At 40.8% G+C, this 15,039-nt stretch overlaps 1 protein-coding gene across 3 annotated transcripts in view; it reads right to left on the bottom strand.

Moving 5' to 3' along the window:
• Positions 1-793: 793 nt before the first annotated feature.
• tfeb (transcription factor EB) overlaps positions 794-15,039 on the bottom strand; it is a 35,623-nt gene continuing 21,377 nt past the window's right edge. For 2 of the 3 annotated variants that reach the window (XM_059329873.1, XM_059329874.1), the window contains exons 2-11: positions 13,512-13,616; positions 12,950-13,135; positions 9,994-10,092; positions 8,953-9,141; positions 8,140-8,229; positions 3,815-3,932; positions 3,571-3,627; positions 2,962-3,035; positions 2,694-2,852; positions 794-1,947 (exon numbers count right to left, since the gene is read on the bottom strand). In XM_059329873.1, coding sequence (XP_059185856.1) covers positions 1,372-1,947; positions 2,694-2,852; positions 2,962-3,035; positions 3,571-3,627; positions 3,815-3,932; positions 8,140-8,229; positions 8,953-9,141; positions 9,994-10,092; positions 12,950-13,135; positions 13,512-13,541 — 1,578 coding nt within the window. In that variant the 5' untranslated portion in view covers positions 13,542-13,616 and the 3' untranslated portion in view covers positions 794-1,371. The remainder of the gene's footprint in view (positions 1,948-2,693; positions 2,853-2,961; positions 3,036-3,570; positions 3,628-3,814; positions 3,933-8,139; positions 8,230-8,952; positions 9,142-9,993; positions 10,093-12,949; positions 13,136-13,511; positions 13,617-15,039) is intronic. The other variant, XM_059329875.1, reaches the window with a different exon arrangement.

Here is a 15,039-nt window from a genome sequence, read left to right on the forward strand (position 1 = left end):
ACTATCTCCTTCTCTCTCCAGTATTAAACCCTGTCACTTAATATTTCCTTCACCTGGACCTCTCATGCAAGCCTCTCAAGCAAAGTCAATTAGAGAGTGAAGAATGAAACGTTATCTCCTGCAACAACAAAGGTGTAGATGGTACAGGAGCAAACTCTAAAGCATTTACAGGCATAACTGAAGTTGATATTAAATCTAAGCCCTGGTCATGATCTCCAACCTATAAAAGCATGCCTTTGAAGAGCAGCAGCTGCAAAAATGAAAAGGCACATTGATAGGGGTTATGAGCCGGACACAGCTCAGGTTAACATCTGCTACTGCTTAAAAATGATCCGCAATGTGTATTCTGTTACAGTACCTGAGTATTTTGACACCTCGCAGTTTTGGACGTATTCTGAAGACCATCCAAATGTTTTCTCTCCACAGTAAAGGTCATGACAGTGTCAAGCAGTGTGTGTATGCATGTATTTATGAGAAGACAACAATTACAGCTAGAAGAGGGGCAGATGCAATAAATTAAAGGGGCTTTGTTGACAACTGGATGATCTGCCTCCTACTGTGAGTTTTAAAATGTTTCCTAAAATGTGGACACTTGAAGAATACACTTGGGCTTCGCAGGCTAACACAGACAAACACCAAACAGCAGGTGCTGGAGGCAAAAGCCAACACTTGGAATAACAGATTGAGGAAGAGAACAATGTGACTGGACTGCATCCCCTTAAGATAAATTATGCATGCAGGACCATGAAGCTATTTCCATTTTATTCACTATCGCTCATTCAATCGTTTATGGTTACTAAAAGAGGTTGATGTAAGGAGAAAATAACTTGTCCTCTATCAAATGAGACAATGCACTCGGTTGTCCTTGTATCTGATAACTTCAATCTAATTAACTGCTGGTTTTGTCCCTTGTTCAATTATGATTCAGAGCCACCTTTATGGAAACAAGGCCAAGTGTGCTATATAACTCCTGACCTGGCAGTGTTGGTTCACCTCTTGTAAATGCTCTGTTGGGCAAAGTTTCAAGCTGCTCAGTTTATCTCACGTCCTTGTGAGTATGTGTGTGTGTGTGTGTGCACAAACGTTCGCACTTAGAGAAAATTTAACTGTGTGAGAGCCGTGTACCTTTTTTGCTCGTGCCGTTAAGGGGAGAAAATTGTACCAGAAATGAGTGTCCTCTGTTTATATTCAGACTGTGATGTGTATGGATGTGTGCTGGGTGAATGATGTTACATCTGGTGGTTGATTCCTTTCTGCTGTGTGTGCTTTATATGTGTTGTACCATCACTTTTAAGGCAGTTTTAAATTTTTATTGCAACCTTTCTGGGCGTGCATGCGTTTGTTTGTGTGAGTGAATGTGTACGCATGTTTCTACAGTATGTCTCCATCATCTATGCTGAAGCTGGATCTGCGGCTGGAGTCGACTGAGGCTTCAGGCGACATCGCAGAGAGCAGTGGGTCTCCTCCCATAGGGGACAAGGGCTCTTCCATCATCAGGAAGCCCAGGTCGCCTCTCCTCCCATGATCGTCCAGTCCGCTCAGGTCACCCAGCCCAGACATGCCGTCTGAGAAGCCGGGTATCCCATCGCACAAGTCCAGCTGCTGGGTAAAGTCAAAGGGCTGGGAGCTGCCTACAGCGGGATATTGGATGGGTGGCTGGGGCTGCTGCAGGTGTTGGGGGAGTGGTGGCAGCTGCCTGGGATGCTGCTGAACCTGGCCCTGGGGGTGGAGGTGGGTCTGCGGGAGGAAGTGGTGCTGCTGGGCCTGGGGATGAGACTGGTTCTGGGGTAGGTGCTGTTGCTGGTGGTGGGCTTGTGCCAGGGGGTGAGAGAGGTTCTCCTCAGGGCTGGTCTCTTGTTTTATATATGAAGACATCAGGTCATTGGGGTTCAGGGCGGAGGGAGAGGGGTGGGGCAGGCCATGTATACGAGCCTGCATCTCCAGCTCCTGTAGACAGTGGGCGGAGGGCAAAATAATCAGTCTCAATGCACTATGGATGTCAAAGTTAAACTGTTGATGCAAAGTTGTTTTAATGCCACAATTTGCTTTGACACATTAATGCAGGTTGCGTCATTATAAATCCTGCCAATGGCAGCAAGGACAAAGGCAAAGGTGTTGAGCTACAAAACCCTGAAAGATGGACGACCAAACTGTCAATATGAACCGGAGTACACCTAGTCTGAAATATTTATTGACAACTAATGCAGACAGTCTCAACAGCTATTAACATCTAACATTGTGGAGGATGAGGGGCCACGTGAAAGAACAATACAAGACCTGAGACTACTAGACTTCACTCAGTAATTCACAGTTACCTCGGGGTTACATCACATTATTTTGACCAGCATTGACAAATACTTTAGTATTTAGCAGATGTAACTCCAGTTCTATGGTTATCTACATTGTACTCTAACTACTGTGTTGTTAATTGATTTCCAATAATAAAACTACATACATTTGCATGAAGCAAGCATACAATATATGTCCCCTCCCCTGTTGATAAGAGTATTAAATATTTGAAATTCTCCCTTTGAGGTACATTTTGAACAGATAAAAAAATATAATTTAATTTGCTATTAATTTGCAGGTATCTTAAGACAATCATGGGATTACTCGTGATTGAATATTTAATCAATTGATAGCCCTTATTTGCTGTAATTGTGTTTCTTTGCATGTGTGCATGGCTGTGTTACCTGAATGCGTAGCATCAGTTGTTTGTTGGCCATCTCCATCCGTTTGAAGTTGTTTTCCACCTCTCTGGATCTGTGTGCATCCTTCTGCATGCGCTTGATGTACTCCACAGACGCCCGCAGGATAGTGCCTTTGTTCCAGCGCACATCACTATCCACACAGTAAAGTGTACACAGGCCATTTCCATAGATAAGTAACTGGCAGTAACAGATTTTGCTTCAAAATTGTATGCACACTGAAAATAAAGCATCATATAAAAGCAACTCACAGGTCATTGGTTTTGGGGATCATTGTGCCCAGCTCTTTGATACGATCATTGATGTTGAATCTCCTCCTCCTTTCAACTGTTTCAACAGGGAGATAGAGGAAAATACATAAGAAGTAGTACAGAAAAGTAAAAGGCAGAAAAAAGATCCTTTTCAAGGCGGATTGTGGCCTTTGGAGCTACAAGAGTCAAAGTATGTGTAGCACCCAGTCAAACAGTAAACATGTCACAGGGTTGGCACTGTAGTGCATAAGTATAGATCATTGCATACTGGATATAAATGGTAAAGGACAAAACGGGACAAACGTTTAGGCATGCATTGAAACACACACACACACACACACACGCACATGCACACGGTCACAGGTAATTACACTTAAGTGCCAGGACAGCAGAAATTGCCAGGTTAACCATCCACCCACTAGTTGCACTATGTCAGCTAAATCAGCACAAAGCGATATAAAACTGTTTTTGCAAGGGACAGATTATAGTGTGTGTGCGTGTGCGTGTGCGTGCATAAGTTTCTAAGGGCATGTACAGTTTTGCAAGTGAGAAATTAAAAGAGTTATATCATTTGTGGTTTAGGTGAAGAGCATGCTGAAGGAAAGACTTACTCAGATTGTGGTTATCTTTCTTCTGTCTCTCCTTGGCCAGAGCACGGGCTTCTGTGTCTTTGCAACAACAAAAAGGGATTAGCCTATGGCCGTTCTTTACAGAATCAGTTTATAAGTTGTGTAAACAAATCTAAATTACAGCATGAAGTACTGTATGAAGGAAATGTTGTATATTCATACAACTACAAAGAGTCTTTTATATAACTTCTGCTAATCTTAAAGTGTACAACTTCGTCTTTCTCACCTGACAGTTCTCGTTTGATGGTCAGATTGGCAGGACAGGAGTTGCTGGTCATTGCAATGGCTGGACCCTTCATTCCCGGACCTGTATACACATCCAGGTGACTGCTAGACAGGGGGAGCTGGGGAGGACACACACACAACAAGAATACACATTTAGAATACCAATAATCAACACATTACTTTCAGAAAATCACTTCATTGTGTGAGCCGTGCAGAAAAAGCATTTATATACCTCTATGCAAGGCTCTGTTGTCCATGAACAGAGTGGTTGTGAATGAAACTCCTGAAAAGCACTCAGCTGTTCAATGACTTCTACTGTGATTTACCTGTACTAAAAGAGCACTAAATGTTGACCTTAATCACATTTTTAAGCAGTAATTAAAACAGAAAGCAATGCTAAATCAAACTCAGGTCACACTGGTGTTAAATCTTTTTTTTTCTTCCATTTCCTAGACTACTCATTTACAGCTCCAAACACCTTGGTAAGTATCTTTATAAAGTCAGTGTTCGTGTTTAGTGTGCTGTAAAGAACAGATAGTAGGAGATAATGCAATAATATCACACCTAAGAGCCGCTTGCCAAACACAAAGCAATGATTGACTATCATCCTATCTACCTTATCTCCCTTTATGGCTTCATTCTCTCCTCTGCCTCCTCCAGCTCCCTAACTCACACCCGTGGAGTGTCTTCTTCGAACTCTTGCACTTTAGACGTTGCGTAAAAGCTGTGATTTAGTTTTGCATGCACTCCTAAAAAGACGTGATTTCCTTTTAATTGTACTGTATAGTTTGAGTGGGATGGACATTTTATGCCTTGTTACAATTCTCGTCGTACTCCCTGAAGTGAGGTCAAATGTGACACTGCTAATGAGGCCTGAGAGATAAAGAACTCAAAGGCACAGATACCTTATCTGCTCGCTACTGTGTGACATCAAACACATTCACACATACACACCTCCACAGGTTCACTTCTGTATGTAAATGCTTTGTTAAAAATTGCACTAAAGAAAAAGGCAGAGATGAAGAATAAATCAACATTAGTAAGGAGGAAATTATATTAATATGGTTTACAACAGAGATTCTCAACTTACAGACTGTGGGCCAAATCTGGTATGCAGTAAAGTGTTGGGTGGCTAAACAGTTTGTAATTCACAATAAAAATACACTGTGAATGTAAATAAGGTGCCAGAGTGTACAAAAAAGCATCAGAATAGAGATTGCTTATCAAAAAAAGGTCTGGGTTTGGTCCCAAATGCCCAAAAGTCCTAGAAATGCTCTTGTGTACACCTGACTTGTGCGTCTGCAACTGGATTTACCACAAAGATGAGAAAGGACAGCAAATGTTAAAAAGTTAATTATAATTTTTTTGTTTATTAGCTGGTCCCTGGCAAAAAAAGTAAGTAATGCATTAATGCTGTACAACTCTAATTAAGCTGTTTAGATATGGAAAATCACTTAAATTATTAAGTTGATCTTCATCACATCCAACAACATAACCTGGCTACCTGCTTTCTACTTGAAGTTTTAACAACAAAACTATGCATCATTATGAAATTCATTCATTCATTCATTACCATTAACCGCTTATGAAATCCTAAATAAAATGAGATTTTAATGCCCCACCTTTTTATGGCTACTTCAAGTTTTCTGCTGATGATATAAAAGAGTTTCTAGTAACTTTTTATCCCGAGCCTTCTTCATGCTTCTGCACTGACCACCCACCCCCGCCTCTCTCCTGTCCTGGCCAGGTAGCCTACCCTTCACCACAACACCCCACTCCAATGAACCCATCTAACTCAACTGAACTAGCAAGTGTGACTGGGACTCAGTATGGCTCAGTTTAACCATCCATACAAACTCACTCACACTTAAGAGTCGCACTGTTCACTTGTGCCTGGTATTTAGTGGTGTTCCCGGCTTTTACTAAACTTTGAGATTCCAAGAATTCCATGGAGTTTGCTGCTTTAATCCCCATCAGGATTAGCAGGTGAGTTTTGCTCACTGGTCTGTCAGTTGGGAATAAAGCTCTCAAGAGTTTTGTTTCCAGTGTATTTTAACACAAAAGACTTGACACAGAAGTGTCTGTAATACGTTCTGAAAATGTAGCACTGTTAACAGATTGATCTGCTTTTTTGTGCTGGCTTTACACACACTGATCATCCTCAGGGTTGATCAATAGCCTAACCTAATCATTCAGTATGATGTTACAAGTACACACACACACACACACACACACACACACACGCGCTTGCATTCAGACACACTCACGCTGATTAAACACATCAGCCGCAGAGGACATATTATCAGATAAAGCCACAGGAGGCTGTGTGGGTATCCCTCCACACACACACACACACACATACAGACACAAACACACACACACAGACACACACACAGACACACACACACACACAGCTGTGTAGCAGTGAGTGAGACGGATGACCACACAATGAGCTGAGCCTGCACTAGTTGAACCTGCTGATATATATTTTAATTGCACGGTGAACACCAACATGATGCTCAATATCAACTCAAACATGTGAGAATTCTGATTCCAGTCATGCAGAACTACCCAACTCGTGCAAAAACCAAAAAAAAAGTCTAAAACCTCACCCACCCCACCACCCCTGCTGTGGCTCATTTTATAATCAGGGACTCGAGGCTGAGAGTTAGAGCCATCACTGCATCCTGTGGTTCACCCAGAGCAAAAGCTTAACTTTTACAGCTTTGAACAATCTGACAAACAACTGCGCTTTAGTATCTTACCAGCTGAATCTGTTCTCCTTCAATAACTTCCACAATGGCATATGTCTTATTCATCTCCTTCATCCTCTACTCCTTCCCTCACTAGGCCGGCGGTCTCTCTTCTTCTCTCTCAGGCACCGGCGTCACACACAGACCTCTCTGGCTCTGCCGTCCCTGTCCTGGGCGACTGACCTCTGCAACACCGATTCTGTCTTTCTTCTACCTCCGCTCCCCACCAAACAAGAGTGAACTTTCCCCTATCTGGACTTTCAGCCTGTTTTCCCCTCGCACAAATTGCCCTCATCCCCCTTTCCCTCCTCCTTTCTTTTCCTCCCCCTCTCCTTCTCCACCTCCCTTTCTCTCTCTGAATCTTGTAAACAAGTTGAACTCTAACTGCTGGCCGTTTAATTGTTAATTTTGTGAGCTTGTTTCCTCAGATACAAAGCCCTGTACAGTCCTCGTCTGACATGTCTTCCCTACAGACCTAACCATGTCCATTAGGTTTAAGGATGGAATGTTTTGTGCTTAAGTAAATTATGCACTTTTGCATGTGTGTACGTGAGTTTGTGTATATGCGTGCATAAGGACACATGGGGACATGCTGAAAAAGACAGACAACCAAGAAAGCCTTTTTAGAGCAAAGTTAGAACAGCTACCTTGCAACACTTCACATTGAATTTCCCTCACTGTGGTTGAACAAGACTAACAACTGCACAAACACCATCACAATCCCTAATAAAAGCAACAAAAACTAACAACATTAACAATAAATGAAAGGGGTGACAAAGGGAGAGAGACTGACCAGATGCAGCGATTACAGAAACTACTGAAAGGCCAGCGCCTGAGTACTGATGACTCGGCATGTCCAACCCTATGACTCATTTAGGGCAGATTGGTCCCAAAATATAACCTGAAGTGGACAAGGCTTTCAGAGGTCTACATACTCCCTGAATACAACATTTGAGAATTCTAGTCTTTGATTAGATTTGAAAATCTCAGTGTAAAGCAACAGCAGTGTCTCATTTCAGAAATCATGACCTGGTTACTCACAATAATCCACAGATCTTGGTGTGAGCCATTTCATATAGGAACTATTTTTCCTCTACCAAACTACACCGAAAAATAGATTTTACTTGAAACTGCTGTTGAGTTTTTCAAACATATAAATTTTTTTCTGTTTTGAGCACCACAAGCTGAGTGCCAAATAGTTCCAATATATAAACATGTACATTATCTGCTACACTACTTGGTCAGTTTATTATAGTTTACCATTTCCAATAGTTCTGCTATGATCTACAATAAAGCCAATAACTCCAATCAAGATTCCAATCAAATAGCTAAAGACAATTCTCTTCATAGAGTAAAATTCACAAATCACACATTTTTCTAGAGGGAATGTATAATCTGTACATCATATTATATTTTCTATCCTTAGGCCTTTCATTAAACATAGTAGGAAATTGTAGGACATCTTTTTGTAATAACCTAACCCAAAACATGTAACTGAAAAAGGTGTCAGACAAGACAATGAAATTGAAGGATTCCTAAAATCACACCTTGTTGGTGGGTTGGTTCTACTTACTGTATTTGGCATCTGGACAGGATCAATGTATGCCTGAATATCGTCGTAATTGGACTGCATGCTGATGATGTCATCAATGACCTCATCCATCTGGGGGAAAAAAAACTGGGGTGTTACTTGTATGATTATGACGAGCTTGAAGACCCATCATGTCCAACTTTAAGACAAAAGACAAAACTAATCTATATTTCATGTTCAGCAACAAAGAAGACTATTACTACTTGAACAGCATGTTTACTAAAGCACATGGCACCTTGATGGCATGTAGACCTCAGTGAACTCGCCTGCAGGTGCTTGTCGCACTCAAGAGAAGACTTCAAAGTTAACATCTATGTCACAGAGAGTATCTGGTAAGAAGTATTTTTCTCTCAGATAGACTAAAAGAAGAGGGGTCAAGGTCCGCCTGGTTCAAAGGGCCTTACATTCTGCTGTTCCTCTGTCACTTGTTAAGCTGTAATTACTGTTGCAAGGCCATAATGGAGCATTTAAATTCCAATGATAGCCAGTCTAAGTTATTGCTAGTTAGCCAACACATTCATCCACACACAAACTGTATGCACGACACATTTATAAATGCTGCTCTAGCTGAGCAAAGACCAATTAAATCATGATGATGCTTTCATAAAATGAGAAGATAATGTCACTTTGGGGGCAATACTCATTCCTCATAATTTTATATAGAGTCTATATGGGGTGTAATCAAGTCATATTTTAAGGATATTTGTTCAATCTGACTCTTGTAAAGTGTACTTTTATAACATGACATGGATATAATGTTTATTCCACTGTGTGCCCACGCTTGCGGGCATCTACCTCTGTCTCGTGACTGGAGCCGATGTTGAGCATGGCCATGGGGCTGTTCGGGGCGCTGTTTCCAGACATGAGCTGCTCAGTGCGCATGTGTGGGGAGCGAAGGGGTGGGGGGGCGGACGCTGAACCCCCTGTAGGTCCCATGTTTGTGGGAGGAGAGGGCGGCACAAGCCCTGCTACTGCGTGGATCGTCTACAGACAAAGAGAGAAAGAAGTAGGTGATGGTGTTAAAGCAATATATAATCCAGAAAATTACAATATTTATATCAATTACTCACCTGATTACCTTTAATTCTTGAAGACAATTCTTAATTTCTCGCATGTCTCCATGGTGAAAGAAGAATTTTTAAAAATTCTTGATAAATTTAAATAAGTGGGAGCCGCGACTAACAACAGTCAAAGTACAGGTGCACCTCAATACATTAGAATATCATGGAAAAGTCCATTTCCAGTAGTTCAAGTAGCCCCAACCAAGTATAGATGGACATACTTTTCAGAGGCCAACACCATATTAAACGTACTTTTTAAAATTGGTCTTTTATAATATTAACATTTTTTAAGACACTGATTTTTAGGTCTAGAAATGTAAATGTAAGCCATAATCATTATAATTAGAAGAAATTAATTAAGTCATTAAATGTTTCATTCTGTGTGTATCTATATGATGTGTTATTTCCACTTTTTGATTTGAATTACTGACATAAATAAACTTTTCTATGATATTCTTATTTATTGAGATGCACCTGTATATCAAAACACTGGTTTCCAAACTCACACAAGTCTTGCAGTATAATCTGAGTCTCATTTATTGAGTCATACGCTCACTGCATCTCAAACATATGTATTTTTGCCTGTGGGAGCCAAGATGAATTTCAATTTTTTTTTTTTTTTCTGATTCTTCGTTTACTGTGGGTGAATGCGAGAAAAGCAACATCTTGTTAAAGAACTCAAGGTAACACAAGGTGAGTAACTGATCAAAAATAGATTCAAACAAACAGGCATAAATAGATATACAGCATAAAGTAAAGGCATGGAGAAAGGCACCTGTTTGGTGGCATAAGTGGTGGACAGGTATTCTTTCACCTGCTGCCTCCGAGACTGACGGATGTGGTAGTCTGTAGGATTCTCAAGGTGCGTCTGTACCTGCATTAGGGATGAACAGAAAAAGGATGTGATCGATTCTTATTCCGTTATTCATTTTTCACATTGGTCCAAATATAAACATCAAGGTTCAAAGCAGCTGTACTCCCAAAGCGACTGACAACTCTTCAAATACAAGGATTTATATTAAATTTATAATGCATATGGTCAAAAATGAGATCATTGGCTTTGGTACTTTGAACAGTGTTCAAAGAGCAGAGCATGTAGCAGTACATGTAAGTTGACAGCACATTTTTAGGTGACTATATTGGTATTTTCATTGCTTTTTGGCATTCAGTCCATTTATGAAATACACCCACAGATTTGAGATACAATGTTGGAGAACTGATTTGCTTTTTTGTGTCAAATGAGATTTATTTCAGTTCTGAGCTCTTTCAGTCTTTCAAACCGCATTTTATGAAAGTCGTCATTGTAATATTTGTTCATCTGGGCTTGCATCTCGTTCCCACTATTGCAAACGGTTGGCCAGTTGGTTTGTGTACAACGCACAGAGATAACTGTAAAGAGGCAGGAGGCCGTAAACTCTCACAAACATGGTAAAAACTCCAATTGAGGTGCATATTCTAAATGCCCTGTACATCCTCCGATGAATGCTCCGAGAACCTCAATAATGGCATAGTCCACACTCCAATCAGAAAATGCTACCTTCGTAAAAAGGCCAAATGTGTTAATATCTAAACAGAGTATGCCGATTACATGACCCGTATCATATTTTGAAAATCGTCATATTCGGAATAATTGTGGAATGTAAGAGTGCATGTAAATACAGCCAGTGATAACACTTACTTCAACACCCATCACCAGAATTACATCTTAATGAATACATAAATGTTTAGTGTGTTATATAAGCTCAGCATGGTTAACACTGACATTTAAACACATAACACACAACAGTATGTGGTTCAGACGTGCACCTCATTATCCCTGTCCCATAACACTGTGATGGCACGAGGACTCTGGAGCATTAAGTCAGTAGTAAAGCCTGCAGGAGCAAAGCCACTAAATCCTCTGGTGTGGCTACATAAAGCAATGGGCTGGCCTCATTCCTTCACATCAAAGAGTAAAGCTCAGAGAAAGCAGGCCTGCTCCCCATTACTACAGAGAAAGACTCAACCCCTCGGCCCTCCAAACCCCCCTCTGTTTTATAACAAACAGCAGGATTATATCAAATGAACCAGAAACTTTTCAATAAATACATGTTTTTACACCTTCACGCTACCCTGTGTTTGTTTTCAGAGCGATCTTGACACACTGGATAGATACACACACACTGTCAGCTTTAAATGTGTCTGGGTCTCATGAGCCAGAGGAACAACTATTCAGTCGTAATTATTCAACCTATTTTGCCCAGCGCTGTCAGCACAGATGACACCCAAAGAAACACACAAGCTCTGACAGGCTCAGTGAGACTGATGGACAGACAGCTCAGCTTATCAACAGAATGAAAGGAAAGACACCGACAACTCTAAACACTGAGATTTCATTAACACCATTCCACACACACCGACATGCACACAGAGTAAACTGTCTATACAGCAAATTGCCCCATGCAGTAACTGATGCACACAAACTGGACAGATTTACAGTCCAACATGCCATAAAGCCACATAATGGAGTATTGCGCAAAACCCAAGCGCACACAAACAGACGATCAAAGATAAGGACAGACACAGGCATCTTTGGAATCGGGCAAAATGTCACTTCAGCTTTATCAGTCCCTGTCTGACTCACACTATCTACATTGCTCCTGTCTGTCCTATCGCAAAACATGTCAAACCTCTCTTATCTCCCCCCTTCTGTCTCCCTACCTGCTTGCTGCTCCACCGCATTTTTCTCTCTGCCTTTTTTTCAAATCTGTCCCTGATTTCCCCGTGTGTGGCAGTGCTGCTGTGTGAGAGGCCGCAACGCCCAGTGAAGTCCTGACCGCCTCCCCTGCTGCCCTGCCTCCTGCTCAGCAACATGTGAGTGGATTAATGGAAGTGCCACAGCCCCCTGTCCTTTTGAAACCCCCCTTAACCAATATCCTTTTATTCTCTTCCGCCAATCCGCTCAATAAGATCTGTTTAGCGCTTTATCTTTGAAGTGCGCTCGCATTTTGACCGGAAATGAAAATTTACTACAGCTATCATTTTTATCACCACACGCTGCCGGGTGGTCCAGTCTTAGTCTGAAAAAAGAGAATATGTGGAACAATGAAGGGGATTCTGTGTTCAATTACAAATGGATCCAACCCCATTTAAGTTGATTTTATTTTCCTGTAAAAAGACTTACTCAATAACCCAATTCTAACTCTCAGATTATGTATCAGTCATAACCAAAAGCATAGATATGATTAATTTTACTCATTTAGCAGCTGGCGAGTGAGCCAGCTCCCTTGCTTATTCTAAAATGCTACATTGGTTACAGAAAACAAACTAAACAGTTGGCTGGTGGCCAACGGCCCTGCTAGATCTAATAGTCCTTTCTGCCTTACTCTTTGCTGGTAGGAGACAACTTTGCCAGAGGCAGAGGGACATGACCAATACTGCAGCTGGCCGCCAGTGTAGCATGAAAGCATGGTGGAGATGACAAGCTATGCACTGCATTAAAGACTTTCCTACATCATGTGCTGCTGCCAAACATTCACTGGTTCAAATGTGAGGATTTGCCTCTTTACTGTTTTCAAATCATTGTAAATTCAATATTTTAGATTGTCAAAAAAGAAACCTAAAGTCTTCACCATAAACTCTGACAACCTGGAAAATATTACTGGCTAATTGATACATTGATTTGATAATAATCAGTACAAGAAAAATGAAGACCTCAATTGATAGTGATTTTTTTTTACAGCCATACTGACCTTCAGGACCTCCACAGGGACCTGCATGCTTTGTTGATGCTGTGGGGCGCTAATGGCTGGGGTGGGTGCAGGTGGCCCAGCCATGCAATGCTGCATGTATGGCTGTAGGACTGCATTCTGCTGCTGTTGCTGTTGCATCTGCTGCCTCTCACGCTGCTCCTCTTGCTGCAGCTGGTCCCGCATCAGCTACACACACACACACACACACACACGAACACACACACACAACACAAATATCACAGGAATGCTCATTAAAGCATTGTGACCTATAAAGGGACTGTGGAATGGGTGCTAGGAGAGCACAACTGGTGTTCCACACATCTATTAAATCACCCTGTAAGAAAAGTATATACAGTAAATATATGTAAATATAGCAAAAAAATAAAGGCTAAAATAGCATACGGATGCCCTTCAAATAAATGGTACACAAACACTGACCAGAATACCTTCCTCTCCACTGTCCACTCAATCAAACAACACTACAGACAGACTTTGATATCCATAGCCAATGAAAGGCTTGCGTGGGCTGCATTTTAAATGGAATAGGGGGGTTGTGATGTACCTGCATCCGCAGCCCAATGCGTGAGGCCATTGCTGGGGGGCGAGGGGGCAGGGGAGGGCGAGCCGACGTCAATGCACCGCAGTCCAGCCCGAGAGGTAGAGGAAGCTGTGGAGGACAAAAAAAGGGAGAGTAAAGTGAGAGTTCAGCCAGCGGAAGGAAAGGGGGAAAAAACAAGGTGGCAACAAAGGTCTGCAGGGATTCCTAAACAAGAAGAGCAGCCACCAAGAGTGAATGCTGTATAAACACTACAACTGACATTGCTTATCTTTACAAACATACATGTAGCATGCATACAGATATGACATACTTCTTTGTCATAACATTGCGCCTTGACCCTCTTGCTCATACAGTCATGGGAAAAATTATTAGACCATTATTTCTTCAATGTCTTATTCATTTTAATGCCTGGTACAGCTAAAGGTACATTTGTTAGGGACAGATATAATGATGACAACAAAAATAGCTCATAAGAGTTTAATTTAAGATCTGATATATAGCCATTTTCCATGGTTTTCTTGATAATGATTTTGGGTATTTATCAAGAAAACCATGGAAAATGGCTAGATATCAGCTCTTAAATTAAACTCTTATGAACAATTTTTATTGTTATCATTATATTTGTCCAACCAACTGTACCTTTAGTTGTACCAGGCATTAAAATGAACAAATGCAATGAAGAAAACAAGGGTGGTCAAATCATTTTTTCCATGGCTGTATATGCTGTGCAGAGGACTGTGGGTCAGAATAGCCAGAAAAGCATGTTGGCTTACATACTGCAAACTGTGACCTCATGCAGAAGGACAACATGGTATTCCTGGCATACTGCATGGGTGACACTATGTTTTAGGACATCTTTTTCTGGCATTCTAAATAGTATGATAGTATGGGTCCTGGCATGCAGCCATACTCTCTTTGTAGAGAAGCCTGATCCTGTGTGTAATTGTTAATGTGTGGATTAGTGATAACAAGAGAGATGTGAGAGGAGAACAGGAAGTGTGCAATGTTGTGATGCACTTTTTTATAAGTTAACTGAGCTGTGTCTTTGTAGTCAGGTGCTCTTGACATTATACTTGTCCTATGTCTCATCTTGATCTGTGTGTAAAAGTGAAATGTGTGAAATGTGAAATAAAACTGTAATTTGAGTATCCTTTCAAGATAACAAACACAAAAGATAATCGAACTATGACACTACTATCCATTAAAGCTAAACTAAATGCAAACACATTTTTAGGACAATATATTTTACCAGAATTTATCATGACAAATGATAGTATTGTTGTATCGATGTTGTTTTAGTTTTATAATGACATTCAAGCATAAAAAGTACATCCTTTTCCACAATGGATTTTAAAAGCTCGAGAATATTAAACTTTGGAATTGAAATGAGGGAAATAAATATTAAAATATCCCAGATAAATAAAACACAAATAAATAAACTACAACCAAAACAAATAAAATAGACTTTCAGGCTCTGTTAACAAAAAATTGCACTGAGATAAACATTATTCATTATATTATTTTACTGTTA

The sequence above is a fragment of the Centropristis striata genome, chromosome 3 (assembly GCF_030273125.1).
Source record: "Centropristis striata isolate RG_2023a ecotype Rhode Island chromosome 3, C.striata_1.0, whole genome shotgun sequence".
Classification (NCBI taxonomy): domain Eukaryota; kingdom Metazoa; phylum Chordata; class Actinopteri; order Perciformes; family Serranidae; genus Centropristis; species Centropristis striata.